The sequence below is a fragment of the Leuresthes tenuis genome, unplaced genomic scaffold (assembly GCF_036924035.1).
Source record: "Leuresthes tenuis unplaced genomic scaffold, fLeuTen1.0.hap1 SCAF_10, whole genome shotgun sequence".
NCBI classification, from domain to species: domain Eukaryota; kingdom Metazoa; phylum Chordata; class Actinopteri; order Atheriniformes; family Atherinopsidae; genus Leuresthes; species Leuresthes tenuis.
In genome coordinates this window covers 6,706,919-6,729,320 of record NW_027325364.1, presented here as the reverse complement: position 1 = coordinate 6,729,320, position 22,402 = coordinate 6,706,919, and the positions used below count along the sequence as shown (strand labels likewise).

The window sequence follows — 22,402 nt, the reverse complement described above, 5'->3', positions numbered from 1 at the left end:
ATGTCGAAGGGACGTGAAAATAGCAGCATGTGATGCCATCTGACACACAACAAATTCCATATGATGTAAAAGAAAATTTGATCACTAAGACATCTTCTATTGTTGAACTACGGTTCAGTTAGGTGGGAATTAGCATTGACACTTTATCTGGTCTGTAGCAACAAAGTTCTAAATACAGTGATGTGTGTTCTAGTATCGTTCTATCACTATTCGTCATTGTGAATCCACCTACTTATTGCTGGTTACAATGACTCTGTCGCTGGTTCACTGGCGATCAATCAAACCCATACCATTGCCCATTTTTCATTCTTCCAATGCATCAACTTTAAGATTTGACCCTTTACCTGTTGCCTACAATGTGTTTTGACAGGTGCCACTGTAATATATTATTATTAAGACAATCAATACAATTCACCTATTAAACTTTGTGTCTGATCAGTGCATATTCTGCTTTAACATAGCTGAACCAACATTAGCTTTTCTCATTTGCATAATTTTCTTATAAAATGAACAAAAGTGCAGGTTAATGGCAGCAGCTGTGCTGTGAGATTAGGTTATTGGGACATTCAAAATGAGTGATCGCAGAGAAAGTTCGCTGCCCCATCTGCCTGGTGGCGATTGGATCATCTATCTGCATCGTCTGATAATGATAATGTGAAAAATGCAAACACTCTTGCATACAACTTCAGCCTTTGCCCATGAGAGTTAATAACCACAGGACCAGAGACAACATAACATGTACTGAGAGTGAGTTTTTCATGCATTTTAACTGAAGCTGTGAATATATACACTCAACAGACACTATATCATATTTTTTTTCTTGTTAAGGGGAAACCTGCCTGAATTGAAGCAAAAAGACATTTTTTTAAATGTTTATCTTTGTTTAAATTAATATGGTAGAGGATTGGGCACAGATAACTGAACAGAACTGTTAAGTCTTTTTGTTGCCAAAAAAGGGAGAATATCTATGAACAATCACAGCAGACATCAACAGGATGAGGAAATGAAAACAGGAGGAAGTCAGCTGATGAGGAGACTATTATAACATGAGTGGGAGATGATTCCATCTTATTGATATGGAGATTTAACACACAGCAGCTTCCACCTCTGCAGCGCCTCCCTGTACCTCGTTAACAGTGTGATTTACAGCCCTTATTAAGACAGCAGAGGAGATGAAGGAGGAAGAGGAGGAGACATTTTAGCCCTTTGAAAGATTTGTATTATAACATATTAATCAACTGAATGTAATGGTGAATCAGTGTATTAAACATAATACTACCTTGTCATACAGGGAATATTTTCTTGTCACACATTTGTTGAGAGTTGCTGTGCAGTTGTGCATCTTTGCTCACAGATGTGTAAATTGTCATCTATATTTCCATTTTCTGCAACTTTAAAACCCAACTCCTCTATATCTATTATTAATGTATTTGTAATGTATCTTTTGACAGCTTCATTTACTCTTAAAATGAAGATCTTACACAGTAAATTAATCTTTTGAAATGCTTTATATCTTTTATGGCTTCTGACATCTTAGAAATGCCTATGATAATAATTCCATTTTCCATCTAAACTTCTCACATGATTTGATTTGAAATACGTCATTATCTGACAAAAAAAAGAGAAAGAGTTCAAAAACTAATAACAGACTTCAATCCAAAACTTTTCCCCCATTAATCACCTCACAACTCCTCAGGTTTGTCTGGTGTTCACATGAACAAAGCTATATATAAAGTAGTTTAAAATAGCTCCACCTCCAGCATCTAACGTACTACCATCAAATGGATGCTTTAGTGCGTTTAATCTAAAGAGTTCATATCATAGTGCAACAAGGGAAGGTGCAAGCCAGTTGTTTTGCTTTAATGCTGTAACTACATTTCATGCACATCATATTCTTATGATGCTTTGTTGGTGCTTTTACTTATGTAAAGGATCTAAGCACTTCTTTCAAATTCCTAAGAAGACACTTTTGGAAAAAAAGCTTCACCAGGAGTGTAATAAAATACTCTGACTGCAGTTGCTATCATCTCACTCAAAGAGAGGTCCCGTGTTATTTAGCACTTTTCCTGTTGTCAACAATTCTCATGAAAAGACTAAAATCAACAGTGTTTTAGTCTGTTTCATTCTCCTACATTTGACTCCCCCTCCTCCCACCATCTCTCCCTCCCTTCATCACACAGTCTCTGTCAGGTTAAACACAGTAATTAAACGTCTGTTTTTCTGAGGTGATGAGAGTCCATTGTGATGCTCCGACAGCAGGTGTAATTTTCTCCCTCTCCTCAATCATCTCTGACAGATGGAGCTGTGGGTGGAACAACCTCCAATCACCATCACCATCATCATCACCAGCATTTTCAGGCTTTTCAGTAAAAATGCAGGGTCTAAAAGGAGCACAGCAACCCACTGAAACACACAACTACACACACACACCCTCCAACTATTTGAAAACTGACTAACCTCCATGAAATCGAGCAGCTGGAGGGTGAAAGCTCCTCCACCTTCTAAACCAGTGGCTTAGGAAAAGAGAGCAAATTAGGATGGAGGGATCAAAAGAGGGAAAAAAATCACCGGAGGTCTACAAGAAATCTGCTTGTGTGTGTTACTTGAAGTGAGTCAGGTGAGACACACTCGGGGCGGGTTTGGTGTTTGCTCGGCAGAAAATGTTTGGTGCTCTGCTAAATGTGCTGACACAGAGACAGCAAGAAAAGAGGGATGGATGAGCGGAAAGGGAGGAGAGCAGGATGAAGAGGAAGAAACAGTGTTTAACCTCCTCAGGGTGTTCTGCACAGGCGTGAATAAGAAGGTAAACGAAAGAGAGCTGCTTTCAATGCTGCAGGACCACGACTGAGTTTAAATATTCCTCTTTTAACATGTCTGCTTCCTCACCAACCACGTCAGCTTAGACTTCCTTATCATAATCAGAGGTGTGAGCTTTAATTTCCTGATCATCAATTTCTAAGACATGTTACAGTAGCTCAGACCACTTTAAAGAAGAAACTGCAAAAACACAGGAAATGAAAGGGTTGAAAAATCTTAGAATACCTTACTTTGTACTGCTGATTATTCTTTATTGAAATATTGGAAACCATTCCTGTCCTACTCATCAGGCAAAAATGAAAACAAAAATTCCAGCTACCTGAAGCTAATAAATAATGCAGTTTATGGAGCATTGTAGAGCCAGGTACAGTGTTGCCAACAACATTCAATAAAACGCTGCTAAAGCCTGCAGAGAAAGACGCTAAATGTCAATAGATGTCACAAGTGAATGAGAATCTTTTTCTTTTACTTATTAGTCAGACCTGTACATTTGTTTGCTGATCTTCTTCTTGTACTCAGATAAACTGGGTTTTTAAACAGCTAAATAATAATAAAAAAAAGGTGATGACATATGCTGCACCGACACACAGCAAAATAAAGTAAACCCTCTTTAAATTCTAAAGTTTTAGGCATCAGAACATAATAAAAAAATCATCTGGTCCTTACCATGTCTTAAAATTAGGCAAAAGCAACTTTGGATGAACACTAAGACATGTTCACCTTTACTGCTTCCACAGGATTTAGGAGGGTAAATAGCAGCCAGATGTTGCTAATCAAACCTATTTGATCAAATGATCATACATTTGATCTTAGAGGTAGACTTTTGTCAGTTTGCTGCTCTGAAACATTCAGGGGTGTACTAACACAATCCAAAGAGGAAAGACATGAGCAACGATCTTAAAGAAGCAAGTTGCTCCTCATTCTTGGACGGGTTTTAAAGCCATTTCCAAACTATTTGAAGTCCATCATTCTACAGTGAGAAAGATTTTTCACAATGTAAAACACTCAAGACTGTTGCCAAACTTGTCAAAAAGGGACATCCCATGATACTCACCCCAAGATCAAACTGTGTAATGCTCAGAGAAACTAAAAAACTCTAAACAGCTACAGCTCAGACTGTACAGGCCTCAGCTGGCATGTCAAATGTTAAAGTTCACGACAGCACTATTAAAAAAACAGACAGAACAAGTATGGCTTGTTTGGAAAGGTTGGAGAAAGTTTATTCTGTCTAAATAATCTGTTTCTCAGTGTCTTCACTAACTCACCACTATCTTGGCATCTCGGATGGTGTTTTCCGGCACTGTGACCCAGTACTCTGACTGCTCCCACTGTGGCGGTTGGTTGTGGACATTGGTGATGATGACTGTCAGATCCACGGAGGTGCTGCGGTTCCCTCCATCTGAAGCCACAATCTGCTGGTTGATCCTGGAAGTCTGCAGAAAGATGGAGAAGGAATCAATATAACTCTAATGCATCTCTAAATGAGTGTTCATTCAAAGGTGTTTCTCTTAATTATATTGTTTCTGGTCGAGTTCTGCTATCAACTCGGTCTTATTACTTGGTCTTACTTCAAACAGATGATCGAAAATGGTGAAATGTTGAATTTTTGGTTGTAAGAAAGTCAAGAGAAAAAATGGGTAAATCTGACTTTATTATGCTGTTTAAAAGTTAGTGAGAGGCAGATAAGAACAGAGACAAGATGAAACATATGGCATAATTGATAGCAGATACTTATTTGACAGACAATTCAATTTCTGTGTGGAATTTCCAGTCAGTGACTTTAAAGAAAGCCATGCACACACACAGACACACACAAGCTGATCAGTAATTAAAAATGTAAGATAACAGTGTTTATTTCAACCTTTAGCTTGAATAGAGCAGAAAAAACAGCTTTTACAATCAACTCTTTTTCCATGCTGTCACAATCTGAATAACCTTATCTGACTGTTGTTGCAACAGCATTTATGAATGCAGACTGGCAATATCAAGACATATAGCTGCAGGGAAAACAAGACAAATAGTATGATCTGACAAGAAAATAAACTGTCTCCTTGTGCTATAGACCTATTCAACAAGAGGGAAGTTCAAACAACATACCGCTTTTATTGGAACATGTACAGCAGCACCTATTTCAAGTTGGTCTACAAGGTGTGAACAAGGATCCATGAAGTGAGTGGGGACTGCTGCTTTATTTCTAACCTGTGAGATGGGGTGGTTGACATAAATCCATCCAGTACTGGGGTTGATGTGCAGATAAGCTGGATTCTGATTGGACAGTGAGTAGGTGATGGCCGCATTGCTACCTTGGTCGTCATCGTGTGCTGCCGCTCTCAGGAAACTAGTCCCAACTGGAGTGTCCTCCCTCAAGAAGTCTGAGAAGAACAGAAGATTATTAACAAGGTTGAGATTTAAACGCTGCAGATGCAACAGTAGCTTCATGCTGAGCATGATGCACCAGCTCCAACCAAAACCACATTCTGTCTTAAGCTTGTGACTAAACCACAGCCGGATTTTCATTCAAATTGACTGAACAGTGTAACATCATGTTTTGTGATGGTAAGCAGATATTCTAATAATGGGAACAACAGCATTGCGATGTGTCAGCAGTGTGTCACCTCATTTAGTCATTTCTGGGTCTCACTCTGCAAAGTCAACAGACACATTTTTAAATTTATGAATATAACCTCCAATCCTGCTGACTGTGATGTGTGTCAGCGCTGATCAGACAACAAAAAACAAAGAGCGGAGAGGCAGTCAGCAGCTGCATTTCTCTTTGTAATACTGCATTTCAAGCATTATGTCAATAATAATGTCCTTTTCATATTTGTGGGTCTCAGTGGGTACATTTCAACTGAACAATAAGGTCAGATCCTACTGAGTCCAATGTGAGTCAAAACAACCAGGAGGGCCAAATACGGGTCTCTGTGCATTCACTTGGAGCCTGATGATGTAATGTTTTTCCTTTGCTCAAATTATGTCACATAAATATTTACAGTGAAATCTCTGTTTTCTGATGTGCATTTGTTATCATAGCCTAAACCAGATTTGATATACATTTTTTCCTTTTACCGCTGTATATATGAAGTTAAACGATTAGTTAAAGCATGAAGAACTGAAATTGGAATCTGATGATGTGTTTCCATTACATGGTGCGGTACAGTAGGGCAGCTTGATCCAGCACGGCTCCGCCTCCTTTACTTCCCGCTTCTTCTTCTGTTCCAGATGGAATCCCCACAAACACGAGACATGCAGTGTAGCTGTGTGTATGTTTAATACCGTATGTTGATTTATCAGACGAGTTTATCAAAAGCGACATACAAGTGAGGAGTATAAAGCGGTTGTTGCAATGAATGAGTTTTCAACAGGTGACTGACTGAGCACCGCAGAGCTCAGCTTTAGTGCTACTTTAGTTTAATAAACATGCCCCTGTATTCATTAGTCACGCACACAATATGCGATCTGTGCGCACATTGAGATTTATAATCTAAATTGTGTGCCAGACTTTTAAACTAATCTTAAAATGATTTTAAATTACTACAGTTTTTTCAAATTACTGTCATATTTATTTAGCTGTTCAATTAATTTGGTTCACTGATTCTAATAACAACAATCCAGTTAATTTCTAATGATTTTATCATGATGTAACCATGAATAAAACTGAAAATCTCTAGTTTACAGTTCTTCTATTTATCATTTCAGAAGCATTTGTAAAATACAAGGATCTATTTTTAAAAACTGCTAAAGCAGGCAAATGATTGACTCTTTTCATTTTTCGAATGTTGATATTCATTTTGAGATCGCTTATCACGTCTAATTACCGGCTGCATTAGTTGATTAGAGCCTATATTGTATGATTTATTGCTATACAGCACTTTAATAATTTGAGTTTTGATCTTAATGAGCGCCTGAGGTTTGGGAAGAATTCCACATGGGCTTTGATCAGCACTGGATTTCCCATCAAGACTGAACTGGTTCTTAGCCTTACTGCAATAAAATTTGATCTAGTCAGTTAGTTTCTCTTTAAGAATCCAGAAAATACCAGAATCTAAAGTCAGAACCGTGAAAACAATATCAGAGAGCATGTGTTAAGGTTAGAGAATAGAAATGATCTATAAATATAAAACTTTAAATACTTTACGTCCTGACACACAATCCTTAATTGTCTCTTGCATCTCAATGCAAATGTTAAAAGCTTACTATAATGTAACAAATTATCAGATAGTTATTTGTTATTATATACATTATATATATACTGTATATGTAATCTGAACTAAAAAGTAAAAAGAACTGTGTGTTGACCACATATGCAGATATGACATAATACAGATGTCTGAAAGAGGCTAGCTAGACTTGAAGTTTCCTTTTCATTGCAGATATTCTGTGAAAAATACCAACAATTTTGAAAAGGAGTATCACATCAACACAAAAATTTAATTACTTTCATGTTCCAAGGCTTCTGCAACTTGTTTCTGCTGCCAGAGGACACTGTTCACAGTAAACAGACTCCTCTGCAGGAGAGGAAAACTCTGAATATGTTAAAGCTAATAGAAACTAAAGAGAAAACACATACAAGCTGCTTATCGTGTTGTCCCTGAAGCCCAAAACCTTTGCATGCTGTTGTATGTGGATAAAGACCGTAAGAGAAATAACAATCAGGCTAAACAAGAGGTGATTTACACACACTAACCAGTAGTAAATTAATGCATGTCCTAGAAACATTTCAATCTGCCTCTTAAATAGTTAATGAGCCACATAATCATAATCGCACGAGGATAACTTCTGACATGCCGCTTATCAAAATACATATTTGCAAAAATAGTAAACAAACACAGATCCACAGGGAGTAGCGCGAATATCTAATCAGTTTCAAGAGCTTTCCAGGATTACGAGGATGTAGATTTCTTTAAAAAAATGAGAAAACAAACAGTTTCAACTTCACCTGTTCCCTCCAACTTCAGTTTTAAATGGAACAGGAAGTGGAAGGTGTTGGTCAACACATGTCCACACACTCAAACAAATGAAACCTGAGTATCAGACACAGGAAAGTGCTTCTGGTGTTAAGCGCAATAGGACTCACATTGGTAACGACTGTTCTCAAACTTTGGGTCGTTGTCGTTCTGATCTGAGATCAGCACTGTGATCTGACAGATTCCGATAAGCGGCTCCTCGGCTTGATCGGTGGCCGTCACAGAAAGCGTGAACTCCCTCTGACGCTCTCGATCAAAACTCACCGCTGTTATGATCACACCTGACAAATAAAAGAGCCGCATTACCATGGCAACAGTAATATTCAGATCCTATTATAGACATTTCTAATATCACTGAAGCTATCACTGCAGACAGCCTAACTCACAGAACTGCTTGTTAGGAAAGAAAGTTTAGTATACCTACACTGTTTTCCAAATATAGGTTCCTTTCAGTGTTTTTATTTTTGGTGCATTTTGACACGAGCAATATTGAGATTAAGCATAGCTGTGGGGCTTACCAGTGTCAGGATCAATGTCAAACCCAGATGACACACCGTCTCTGTGCATAATGCCATATTTGACCTCTCCATTGACCCCCATGTCGGCGTCGTGGGCCTGGACACGCAGGACAAATGTTCCTGGTGGCTGATTCTCCAGCACTGCTGCATTCAGACTGTAATTCTGACACTAAGAGCACAGACATCACTATCAGAGATATGAACTTACACCGCTAGATCAAGCAGTATATGTATTCTTATTTGAAGACAGTCACCTCCTCGAATACTGGCTTGTTGTTGTTGATGTCATTGATTCCAACAATGACCTGAGCAGAGCTGCTAAGTGGATAAGGTCCACCGGAGGCATTATCATCTGTGGCGGTGATATTGAGTACATATTGTGGTCCCCTCAACCTGGGAGGCGGACTCCGCCGCAGCTTAATAATACCTGCACACAGACATATAAAAGTATTGGCAAAAAAGTAAGTAGATTTACATGTACTAATTCCCTTTATGTTATCCCACGATGCTTCAGACCAAAACTTTGCATATGAACAATGTGTAAATTGGGTTGTTTTCAAGTTGTTTTTAAATCCACCGATCCATTGCTTTGCTTGATGCACAAAAAAGCAGTTATTTAATTTTCACATCAAGTTAATTTCTACTAAAACCCTCAGATTTCATACAAACTTTGAGAAGCACAAACTAAAACTGTAAATCGTTGAACATTTATGCACTGATGTCATAGTGTACACTATTATTAACTTCACTATTAAGTTAAGTCTTGTGCTTTTTATAGTTGTCACTGCTTTACCTTTAAACAACCAGCAGTTCTGCTCTCAGATTACATGTCCTTTAATTCAATAATACTGACACATACTGTATCTGTGGCTCATGGTTTCTTTCTATTTTGTGGAAATTAAACTAAAATATGCCAATATTTTATTACTTTCATGTTTGTAGCCATCCAAAAGTCTTTTTTTTATGCCAGGGGACACAGCTCATTTTTCAGTGTATAATCCCCTCTGGAGGAGAGAAAAAAAAATAGAGAGAGCTGCTGCTCAATGTGTCGTCATTTAGTTTGTAAAATGTGAGCAAGAAGTTAAGAAGTATTTGTAACAATTTCACTTCACTTTACAGCTCTACATTGTGGTGTTTCTGTGGGGTCTCCCAGCCTTGCCATCCACACTGGCAGTCATGTGGGTTAGTGTAAATAACAACTGGCTCGTTGAGCTTAAAACGCTGTTGATGAAAAGCTGTGCTGTGATGCAGACTGTTTTGTTGGTCACCAACAGCAGACACTGTCAGCTCAAACAGCAGCCTACAAAAAACCCACATTATTCCAACTCAGGTCTAAAACAATCGCTTCCACATTAACAAAACAGAGCAGCAGAGCAAACACACAAACAAATAAGCAGCTTTGGTAGCAACATGAATATAGACACGGAGGCTGGGAGGGTACGATCGCATCTATTCTACATGAAAATACTTCACAACCCTTTGAAGTGACAAAGCAGAACAGCCGAGCAAGCCAAAGGCCATCTGCTGTTTGAGTGCGAGTGTGTGCGAATATGTTTAAGAGAGAGAGTCTTAATATGTCATTTATGTGCAAATGTTCACGTTTATATCTATTAGTGCATGTGTGTGGTGGAGCAGCGAGTGCTGAGTGATAAGACGACAGAGAGGCTCAGTGACAGAGACACAAACATGAACACACTCGTTGAGACAAACATGCAAACATGCAAGAATATAGCAGTGCTGCACATGAGCTTTATCTTGGAAGTGAGAAACACACAGATACACACGTTTGAACTCTTAGTATTGTGAGAACACTTACAGACAATCTAACTCTGACTCCAACTCTAACCTAAAACTATTTTTTATTGTTAGCTGTACACAAATAATGAAATGTAGAAGCCACTTAATAGAAATAAAACAGATGTGAGAGCCCAAGAAGCCATTCGATCAACACATTGACCTTCCCATGAAATTAAGAAAGTAATGCAGATGTAATGCAGCATGATTTTTAATTAGAATTAACCAGCCAGTCAGTGACCAGACAGGCCACTAATTTTAAGTGGCAAAAAACACTACTAGTTTTGGACTGTTTTACTTGTATCATGCTTATTCTGGTCAAAAGAAACAGCAAACTATCAATTATGTCAGTTTATAACGCTTTTATTTAACTAAGTGCATGCTCAGCTCATGCTAATATTGGGTAAAACAGCGCATGGAGAGTGAATCAAAATGTTCACTCATAAGAGTGGAGAAATCAGCTTTACTGTTATTTTTAATGCAATAATCCCTTCTTGCTCATGATGTAGAGCTGCAGTAAAAGACTGTGCTTGAGTGAGGGAAGACTGACCGATTTAAAAGCTGTAGCTTTTGCATCCATCAAAGCCGGTAAGCCATTTGCTTAGCAATAGGTTAAATCAGTCTGCAAAATGTGCTCCTTTGGCTCTTATATAGCCATCTCCATTTCACTGTATTCACTATCATGGAACAGTAAAAAAGGAATAATATTATACAAACATTCAAGCTTTACTGAAGTCATGCTTTGACTGTTCTCTGGATGAAAATATCTGCTAAATAATAAATGTAAAAAACTACACAGCATAATAAAAGCTTCATACACAGTGCACAATACGTATGTCATAATGTATTGTACTACATGGCAATATTGGGCCCCTTTCCTTTTTCATAGACGACAACGATGGATATTCTATTGATTTACCGACTGCCATCTCAAAATATCCCTCAATATAATTTCAGGTCTCTGGTCGGTTTACTTTAAACTATCTAATAAAATGTGTGAATTGTATTTATTGCATATTTGGCATATGAAACTGATTTTGACAGACATCTGAAGTCATTTACTTCTACATTTACACTTGCTTTTGTGTATGTGTGTTCTCATTGACAAGTACAGCTCCATGTGGTGCATTGTTATGCTAATACAGTCCAAGAATCATGAAAAGCTATGCACTTTTCATGCAAACAGACACCGTCTCAGCCATGTAGTGAAGGGAAAGGCACAACCCAAATTGATATTCACATTAATGCAACATGTGTTGTCAAGTTGTTTGAATATGAGATTCAGAAGACTGGACAAACTGAAGATATTTGTAAAACGTTCCTGTCTCAGTAAGATCATTACTGGTGAGAGCACAGCTTTTACATATATACACTGTAAAAAGTCATGAATCTCTACAATATGGTTTATGGTGTAAAGAATCATAAAATGCAGATGCTTCGAACACTCACGTTGAAGTGAATGTTGGAGGTTTTATTAAAAAAAATTATTCCCTTACGGCCTTTCTGAAAAATTAAAGTACAAATGAAATGAAAGTACAACAAGGACACATAACCCAAAACATATTGCCTTCAGCCACCGCGGGCACAGCGAAATGGAATTAAAATTCAAATAAATGAGCAAGCTATTCACACATCATTGGACAATATGCCAGCAATGTTAAGTGCAACGTGTTATGTTCCACAACATTGGTTCAGTTTTTGACCATGCACATTTTTCAGCCAAAACAGACAAAATGTCCTCAACTTCACATTGATATACATGCAAGTATTCAAATGAGACGATCACATCTCCCCAGGACACAGAGGGAAAGATGAGCAGTCTGTGTTTGTGTGAGAGCTGTTGTGATTAGAAATGTGTGCGTATTCATGTTTTTTATTCATGCATTTATGTGAGTGTACCATCCAGGGGGTTCACTGGCCTCGTTAATGTTACCGAGCTCTATCCCAAAATACTTGTTACTATGGAAACAACCACTTTGTAGTTTAAGTGTGTGAATGCGGTTGTGTGTACATGTGTAAAAACTGTTATTTGTCTGTGTTAAAGCTATCTGCTTGCTAACAAACAACATGTTCACAGTCATTTTGTCCCATTAGAGGCAGAGTAAGATAAGGATATTAGTCCATATGTTTCCATGGCTAAAAACAACTAGTGCTTAGATTAATATTCATTTCAAAGTGTCACATTTCTCTATCACTTTTTTCCAGAAGAACTTTAAGCTTTTTAAAATCAAATTTCTTTTCTTTTGGTCTTATTATTTACAAGATTCTGGATTACAACAGCTTCAGAATTGAATATGAACATATAATCATGAAAGCTTAGTCATCAGTATTTTGTTTCCTGTCTGTTAGCGGCACTTCTTGGACTTTTGTGACTGTCTGAGACTATGTTTAACACTACACAGGTGTGAAACAGCATATGTAATGGTGAATAGTGAAGGACTCTTTGTCCGGAGTTCCTCACGTCTCCAGCAGAGCAAAGTCACAAAATCTGTTTGGCTCCTCAAACGACTTTCACAAGTTTCAACTGAACTTTGGGTAAATTTACAATAGAAACAATACAAACGTTTACAATTATGAAGAAATACTTACAAGCTGTTGGATCTGGGTTTAAGCATTGGATAACTTACTAAATAACATACTGAGAAATGCTCTATTATACTGTTTTTATACCAAATTAGCATGTTTTTTTAAAATCAGCTTCAGTACTGATCTCAGCTTCAATAAGCTGATTAAACCCTTTCCCATTGCCAGTGGTAGCGTGCACCTCAGTACTAAGGAGGCTTCAACCAGTCCAGTAACTATCTCTACCATACAAAAGAAAAACTTGTAACTACTTACAAGAAGTGATGGTATGACACTGTATCCTGCCAGCTGCTTTTGTTATTACAACTTTCTGAGACAGACTAATTTATTATTTTTGCCTGGATCACAAATATTTGCCCACACATCAGAACTGAGAGCGAGTTGCCAGCTGTTTTTCAAACAGATAAAATTGATCAGTCTTGTCTCTTTTTGTCTGTGAGTTATTGCTGTCAGTTTCAGAGCCTCCACGTGAAACTTTACAACAAAACGTACATCTCCGTAAAGGGAGTATGAGGTGCGCCCACTCTTGTTGCCCTGAGCATGGGAACCTCATTGAATGTCATTTTTCCCTTAATGCTGATTGAAGCCGGAGCTGATAAATACCTGCGAATACGGCAGTGATTTGACCTGGGACTGTATGCTTCCTAAATAGTTACCCATTGCATGTGTCAGTTTTTTTGACCGGTGAAAAAATGTATTTAGTTGACTGTGATCATGTTTTTATACATCTTACAAAAAGTCACCAGGAAACTATAATTGCTGTGCTGCTTCCTTGTTTTGTTGTTTTGTTTACATGTGTTGCCTGCGCCTCACCTTTTTGGTTGTCCAGCTGGAAGTTGCTATCCTCGTTGCCACCGGTAATGGCGTAAGATACACCATCCCCGTCTGGGTCGTTAGCGTGGACAATGGCGACCAGCGTGTCAGGACCGGCATCCTCACTGAGAAAGGTCTTATAACTGTTACAGAGAACAAGGGAGAAATTATGATTCTGAGGGAAAATACAAAAAAAAGATTAGGTGGATTAAGTAGATGATTGGAGACAAAGAGGAGAAAAAACACGCTAACAAGCTAATAACTAAGTAAGAAGCAGTAAAAAATAATAGTGAAGGTAACAGATAGTGAAGTGAGAGAAGAGGTGAAGATGAAGTGAAAACAGATGGAAGGAAAACAGCAGGATTGAAAATAGATTCTGATTTAAAAACAAACTTAATTAGCAGATTGACTCTGTGGGCGACAGACTCAGACAGGGGTGAAACAGAGAGAAGCTGAGTGCTGATGTTCATAATTAACCAAAATGACAGCAACAACAACAAAAAACAAAGTTCAGAAAGTAGAAAAAGTAGAAAGTAGAGAAAGGTTCTTACATGCTCTGTGAGAAGATGGGTGCCTCATCATTGCTATTAGCAACTCGGATGCGGACAGAGGCTGTCCCAGTGCGAGGGGGCGTTCCTGCATCCACGGCGACAATCACAAACTCGTAGATGTGATTGGGCCGTTCGTAGTCCAGGCGATGGGTGGGGCTGACCAGGCCTCCTGACGTGATGTCAAAATCCCCGCTTGGAATGAAGTAAGAGAGCTCTGAGTTCACGCCCGAGTCACAGTCACGAGCCAGGACTGATGGTTGTAAAGAGGAGGGGGGATGAGAGACAAATAACGATATACAGGAGGGAAACAGGTGGAAATAGATAGGCGGGAATAGGAAAAGAGAATGAGGTTACAATGGGAGAAGATAAGATGAAAGAAGATAGGAGGATAGGGAGATTAGAAGGACGAGAGAAAAGAGGGGCGGAGAAGGACAAATGATAAGTAAGAGAAGGTAAGAGAAAGAGAGAAAAATAGTGGGAAAAGATGAAAAGAAATTGTGAGGATGCCGGCAGCACAATGAGAGAAGGAGGTGGAGGGAGGACAAATAGGAGGAGAGGAGACCAGAGCGAGGAGAGGACAAGAAGATGAACAACTTAATAAACACATATATTGTAAGCTACTTCATGAATGCATGCATGTACTTGTATGTCTATTTTTATGAGGACCAATTTGATTTTTCGATGATAGAAACCCAGTGGGGAAATTCTGACCTCACTTTGGGACAGACCTTCAAAGGGCTGTTTGATGGTTCAGACTAATATAGTTCAGGTTAGGATTAGAGGCCTGGTAGTGTAGCATGTCAACACAGGTCCTCACAAAGATAGAAGTAAAATCTTGTGTGGGTGAGTATGTGTTGCTGGCTGTCTGCCTAATAAGAGCAAAGCCTCGCTGAAGATGGACTGTTTGATCTCTACCAGTCACCAGCAGCTATGACAGATGGTTCTGACACACCACACACACACACACACACACACAAACATGCTGCACAGTAAAACCTAACTTATAATGTGTTGTGTTCACTGATTGAGGGCAAATAGTTTCCAGAGAATACTCCACAGAGTAGTGTGCGTGTTACCTTGCAGCAAGGAGGTTCCAGGTGTGACACTCTCAGGTATATTGTCTCTTGTATAGATGGAGTGGAGGAACTCTGGAGTGCAGTCATTTTCATCCGTTATATGTACAACCACCTGCAGATGACATCCCATTGTCATCATATTTCAGATATGTCTAGCATTAAGCACAAAGAACCTCTCAAGATCAAATGGGATTTCAATATCAATTTCTGGAGGCTTTGGCCACTTTTCAACCGTCTTCAGTGTGGTTAAAGCATCACAAGCTACAAGTTTGTTTAGTCATTTAGTTAACAAAATAAACTTAATTAAGTCCACCCTTACTGCCTCCATAGAATATAAGAGGGCAAGTAGCAGGTGCTTCTAATCAAATGCACTGATTAATTGATCATCATCAAACATGATCATCTCAATTAAAGCTTTGCTGGTTTGAACTATTCAGGTATATGTTAACACAATGCCAAGGAGGAAAGACTTCAGCCATGATCTTAAAGAAGCAATTGTTACTGTCCATCAGTCTGTTTAAAGTTAAAAGACAATTTCCAAATAATCTTCAGACTACATCTTCACTTAAAAACAGTCATCAATTAGCAATGAGAAAAAGACTCAACAGGTATGACTTGTTTGGAAGGATTTCCAGGATGAAGCCTCTCCTCTCTAAAATTGAACATGACAGGACTTACTAGGGTTTAATTGAGCAGAAATGCAAGATTTATGGAACAATGTTCTTTGGACAGACAACACCAAAGTGGAGATGTTTGATCTTAATGCACAACATCACATATGGAGAAACCAAACACAGCATATCAGCACAAACACCAACTTTCAATCACTGTGGTGGAGGACTGATGAGTGGGGCCTGTTTTGAAGCCATAGGGCTTGAGCACTGAATTGCAGTCACTGAGTACCATGAAATCCTCTGTATACCAAAGTATTCGAGAGTCAAATGGGAGGCCATCTGTCTGACAGTTAAAGCTTGGCTGAAACTGGGTCATGCAGCAGGACAATGAGCCCAAACTCAGCTACAAATCAACAGCAAAATGGCTGAAAAACAACCTAAAATTGATTGAAATGCTGTGGCGGGATCTTAAGAGCGCTGTGCATAAACAATTTCTGCATACCTCAATGAACTGAAGCAACATTGTGAAGAAGACCAAAATTCCTCCACAACAATGAGAGACAGTGAGACAAAGATGAAGTCATTGAGAAAATAACTTAAAGTTATTGCTGCTAAAGGTGGTTCTACAAACTACTGAATCATCAGCATGGGGTGGAGGTAGCTTTTCACACACACTTTTGGATTTTAGCTTAGTTTTAATTAAATAAATAATAGAATTGATAACAGAAGTTATTTTAAGCCTATTGTTGAGCTTCAAGTCTCAGACTGATTGAAACAGATATTTTCCTTAAAGATTTTCTGTCACAGAGAAGTCTTCATGTTTGTCTCATTTACAGTGTGACAAACTGGGGATAAATGTCTCCTGTTGGAGGATCAAAAACTATTTCTGTCATAGCTCTTTCCCTCCATCTCGCCTTCAAATCCTGAGCCTTTCTATCTTTGTCTCACCTCCGTTTCTGTCCAGTTCAACCACTATCTACTATAGCTGCTTGAGCTCCAACCAAAACCCTGTTCCATTCCCATAAAGCCTGATTTAACTGGTGAGGCTGCCGGCATAACCACCTAAGCAGAGATTTCCTCTGCAGTCCTGAACCTTCAACACACCACCTGTTCAGTACAAACAGCAGGGCACTGTGAGGGGGTTTAGATGCATGGCTGCTTTGGCAAACATGCACAGAACATACAGAAGATTAAAGTGTAAGAAAATTGGTCATTATCTTTACTTCAAATGCATTTTCCAAAACAAACCATCCTCAACCTGAAAGATTTGATATATATAAAAAAACAAGTAAAAAATCAACTTTATTTTCTACTACAAAGAGGAAGAAAATGGTAATTGTCAGCGATGTGGTGCAAACAATAATTGCCTGTCAGTACTAATTACAAGCAGAACAGTCAGCTTTTTATTTCCTACAGAAAATAATTTGTGCAATTATTCCACATGAAAAAAATGGGGCCAAATATTGTATTTCTAAATGACAAGTCTGCACATCATGAACATGAAAAGATGTCAAGATATTTCCTAATGAGAAGTAATAGGGGGGGGGTCACTATTATCACCACCCTTGATTTGTGACCACAAAGTTCAGCTTATTTTTTCTTACAAATGTTGAAATGTTCAAATATGAATGAAAATCCAAATGCTATTACTATTTACAAATGTAACATTCAGAAGGTTAAACGTAAAGTTTGGGGCTTGGACTTGACTCTGCATCTGTTGGTTAAGTATCATTCTTCGCTTGACTAGTCATCATGTTGACTTACTACTGACATTTATACATTTTCCTGCCTCTGCAGTTGCTGCTTTTAGTCTATTTCAGCCTGATGCAATCCACTTCTGGTTGCACTGCTCCATCGAATGCTTCATAGGGTCTCATGTAAACATCAAAGACTCATCTTAATGGCTGAAAAGACTCTGATGTTCAATTTAGAAGACTGGATTACTCAATTCCTTATTGCCACGAAAAGAAAGGATGCTTTGAGAAAAACTGTCAACAAAACTTTCAACTTCTTTAACAAAGACTTTTTGTAACTGTGATTTTTTCCTTTGCTTTACTGTGGACCTACACAATTAAACAATAATACTCTCCTGGTTAATAATGCTTTGATATACAACATGATACAATTTGTGGGGAAAAAATAACAATAATGAAAATATAAAAGTGCTGAAAGACACCATTCACAAAATAGCAATGGTGCCTATCGTTTTAAGACCTTTTTTAACATAACACACACCTCAGTTGGAGTTAAAGAGTTAATTGCATTACAGATAAGACACTAGTGTTCATGCCAGAAAGTAAAACTATTTCAGAGTTGCTAACATAATATTAGTATATGACCAGATAGTTTCAAATGGACATGGTTTTCAAAATGTATTGTAGGCTCTGCTTGGGACAGAATAACTCACTTATCACCTGAAGTGGTTGTTATGGTGCACTTGTTAACAAACAGCTCCCTACAGATATGCTGCATATCTACCCTCACACTCTTACTGTCAAATTCAACATGACTTTTTCCAGTACAGTTGGATTCAAATGTGTGATTTAAGATATTTTGGACATCGCATTCTGTCATTTGTGGTAACAAAAGCAGAAGATAAGAAACCTAATTCATTCTGCTATCAATTAAACCATATAAGGTATAGTTTGGACCAATACCAGAATGATATGCTGCTCTCTTTCAGAGGAATACTTTTAGTTTGACAGCAAGTGTCAGTGAGAAGCTGTTGCATGGAACTATGGAGAAAGGCGTCCCCAATGTTGACTAAATGTCTGATGAAGCTGAAGGCAACAGAAACAGCAGCTATGTAAAATTAGTTGAGCTAAAGGCGCGGCCTTTACACAACTGACAATGCACACACATACAAACACATGAAGGGCCTTTAGAGTGAATTAGCAAACTAAGCTTATAGAGCAGCAGTGGCCTTTGGGGCAAAACTGGTAGTTTAGCAACTATCTACTCCCTCTATGCCATATGAACTTAGAGAGCAGGTGATAATGAGTGAGTTTGTGTTGAAGTCCAGATGTAGTTCTCTGTTTTATAAGGTCTGCAAAGTTTACCATCAGAATATAGTCTTAGCAGCCAGGTTTGTCCACATTCTAAAATGCAAGTGTGTGTGTGTGCTGCACTGATATCGCTGAACTCAGCTGTGAATCTGTCAGTTTTCATCATGAGAGCTTCATGGGACGCTCAGCAGCATGTTTTTAGTCTTAGAAGCCTGCATCATGAACACACACACAAACACACACACACACACAGAGTTAATATTAAATGAAAGAGTTGCATCACAGCTTCTGATTCAGAGGCAACACTTTCCCTAATTTGAAATAGAGTTTTCATTTGAGAGCGGCTTGTTTAACGGTTGAGGGTCAGCACCTTCAGATGTTTTCTAATGTGTGTATTGATGGGTTTTGCCAGTAGTACTGTGGGTTCATTCTGTTTATCATTCAAAGAGAGGCTGTGATGCCACATACTGCACTATCTAAACCTGCCATTACATAGTACTTCTATGACAATCACATGACCTTAAGAGCTCACTGATGTGTGAACACTTAGGAATGTCTACGAGTCCCAACCAGTCAGCACAACACAAATTATTTCCAAATGAATGTTGCTTTTGCTAAGTTTATAGATTCCTATAAGTGTGTCATTACAATCTTTTGACACACACAGGACATGCTAAAATGAACGGAAGGTACTTCTGTTGTGAAAAAAAGATTAAGGATTAATTTATGGAATAAAGGATTGTTTTTTCTTACATTACTGTGATATATTTTTATGCATTGTTTTACAGTGAATAAGCAAAATCTGTATTCTGTGTATGTGTTTGTAGCACTGAAATAATAAATCTCGACAACTTTCACAGGCAGCAAGGTGCCGTATCCACAGGCTAATATGCACTGGGTCTACTGTGATTTTGGTCACAGGTCAGCTTGTCTGTGGCCTTGTTCACGCCTGTTTTTTTCATACCTCTTAGGTGATCTGATCACGAGTGAAAAGCCTTCACTTCGTGTGTGAATACACCCAGGATGCACAGAGGATGCACTGCCCTGCCATTTAGCAAGGTGAGCTCAGGTCTTTCCTGGGTTACACTGTTACCACTACGCAAAAGACATGACTCTTGCAGACGAACCATGCATTTGGCGGAGTCATGAAACCATGTTAGGTAGCTACTGCTAGTCATTAGTTTTGCATGTAGCTGAAAGATTTTGTTCATGAAGATGAGGCACTTTAAAATGTGGGACTTGGGTCATGGGTCAGTTCTTGTAGGCTAGTTACTTATGCAGATGCAGGTTAAAGTCAGTTTGCAAAATTCAACCCGTGCAGGATTCTGGACTTTTGTCTTTTCATATGAAAACCAACTTGGCTGCGTTCTGATTGCCCGGTGGAATGCACAGGGAGACTGTCCTTCTCCCGAAAAACAACCCTACTGGTTGTTGGCTGCCAAAATAACGTTCAAAGAATATGCAACCTCGTGGTTGACCTATTGCTCAGTCAAGAGAAGAAAAAAAAGCGTCCATGAGTGACAGTCAACCTGTAAAAAGAATATATTTTAATCGTAATAATGATTATTTTCTAACCTTAACTTAATAGTTTACTTGATTTCTTGCCCTGACCAATTGATGTTATTGTCCAAACCAACAAGGAAGTGATAAAATATTTGGCCATTTGACTTCAGCCATGTTGAATAACATTTTAAACCATAAAGAACAGAAACACTCTTTTCAAAGTAAACTGCTGTAAGGAAGAACTGACAACAGTTCATCATGTCACATTAAGTTAAATTGAAAGAATACTCATGAGTTAATACATCTAGAAAAAAGAAATGTAAGAAAAAAAGGAGCGTGCTAAACAGTTCGATCATGATTTCTCGTAGAATTTTCTCATAGTATTAATGTTCTTTATTATGCTCCTATCATTGCATGCTTAAATGTTTTTTCACAGTTTAGATAAAAAACATCTTTTGCTGACTGTCCTTTCCCATTTTTAATCGAAGTTTACCAAGCAAGCAACCTTTTTCTTTAGACTAACAATTTGAATTTGCAACATAGCTACAATATAACACTGTTAAAATATGAAATATTACTCAGTGTGGTTATGGGAGGGTTTCCCGTTGTTGCTTTTCTAAGGTTAAGTGAAACAATTCCCAGTTAGTCAGTCTCTCCAAGATTATGTGGGATGGTTTCTGTGAAATGCCAGATTTTTCAGCAGCTTTTCTGAAAAGTTATGACACAAGCTGAGGTGATTTTTAGTTTTGCAAGAATAAGTAAAAATTGTAAATCTCCTGTTATTTGTTTTACATTATTCATTGTAACTGCAACAGTATAACCAACCATAGCCACATAGGGTTTAGTCAGTCAGCACTCTTTTTTTTACAATTTTTTTTAATAAAAATGCAAACATTCTATCAACCAAAGCAAAATAAATAAGCAATAGTGTGGGGAGGTGGTTGTTGTGTGCTTTCAACTTAAGGAGCCTATTAAATAATTTCTTCCCCCTGTAAATTCTCTTGAGGTGAGATCTTTTTAAGGCAAAAAGCTTGACTCTGATCAACAGAACAGCATAATAGATTATAGATTAAAACATTAATTCATGGCTTTTAAATACAAGGAGGTTCACTGAGTTATTTAAATGTATATTTAGATTTTCACACGGTCTTAACATCATATGAATCTTTCTAGAAATATATAACCCACCTACAACTGACTGGCATGCTTACAGATAATTGTGTAATTACAAATCAGTCTTTTATATCAAGACAGTTTTCAACGCAGTGATCACCACAATTAACAACTTGGTGTAATTTAAATACTTAACTGAAGCATCATTTTTGTTGTGAACAGGTGTAAAAGTACTCTTTAACTCTTTAATCTTGGAAAAAACAAGGAGTACAAGAGTGCAAAAGTACCTTTGGAAAAGATTAGTTTTGTTTTTATCCAACAATGGTGTGATCCCTCAATGATATCACAAAAATAGACTACAAAATATCACACATTTTTTTATGCAAGTGAGTACTCATTTGTTGGTGTACCTCTGCCACGCCGCTGAGGCCGGTATCAGGTTCTGAGGCTCGGACCTGCAGGGTATGGAGGTTGTGGCCGCTCTCAAAGTCTACAGTCCTGGTGAGGCTGAGAGCTCCACTTTCCTGGTTGATGCTGAAGAGATTCCCAGGATTCACCAACAGCATGTAGGATAGATTCTTCTTTTGGAAGGAGACAGCCTGAACCACAGCAACACTAAACAGACATGTAACATAGACAGAAGAGCAAAAGTTGGAAGTCATTATATGTGTTCCGCCCCATTGCATCCCAGTTGCCTTTGCACTGTTGCTGAAAATCCAGTGGCAGTGCAAGAGACCCCCCCCCCCCCCAGCTCATGTGATAGTTACAAAGTACACTAGTCAGCAATGGGGTGCACTTAAAGTTTTACTCATTTCATTCTGAAGTCTTGTATACATTTCTAATAGACAATGTAAATATCTTCTGTTTTTCAGTGATATGCCATGATTGTATTGGAGAAAAGTCATTATAGGAGGGTCTGTTATACCCACTATGATTAAAAATTAATGTCGGCACCTTAACTTATTTTAGTCTTGTTATTTGTGTTTCCATTCCTGTTCCTATGTCATTTCCGTATGAATTGCAGTGTGAAGCACTTAGAATTTTTTTA

At 38.2% G+C, this 22,402-nt stretch overlaps 1 protein-coding gene across 1 annotated transcript in view; it reads right to left on the bottom strand.

Annotated features, from left to right (window-relative positions):
• The window catches only part of LOC140316050 (neural-cadherin), a 137,953-nt gene that overhangs the window by 47,416 nt on the left and 68,135 nt on the right, over positions 1-22,402 (bottom strand). The window contains exons 4-12 of the mRNA XM_072393732.1: positions 21,765-21,969; positions 15,120-15,231; positions 14,044-14,293; positions 13,493-13,635; positions 8,557-8,729; positions 8,303-8,471; positions 7,895-8,065; positions 5,017-5,189; positions 4,083-4,250 (exon numbers count right to left, since the gene is read on the bottom strand). Coding sequence (XP_072249833.1) covers positions 4,083-4,250; positions 5,017-5,189; positions 7,895-8,065; positions 8,303-8,471; positions 8,557-8,729; positions 13,493-13,635; positions 14,044-14,293; positions 15,120-15,231; positions 21,765-21,969 — 1,564 coding nt within the window. The remainder of the gene's footprint in view (positions 1-4,082; positions 4,251-5,016; positions 5,190-7,894; positions 8,066-8,302; positions 8,472-8,556; positions 8,730-13,492; positions 13,636-14,043; positions 14,294-15,119; positions 15,232-21,764; positions 21,970-22,402) is intronic.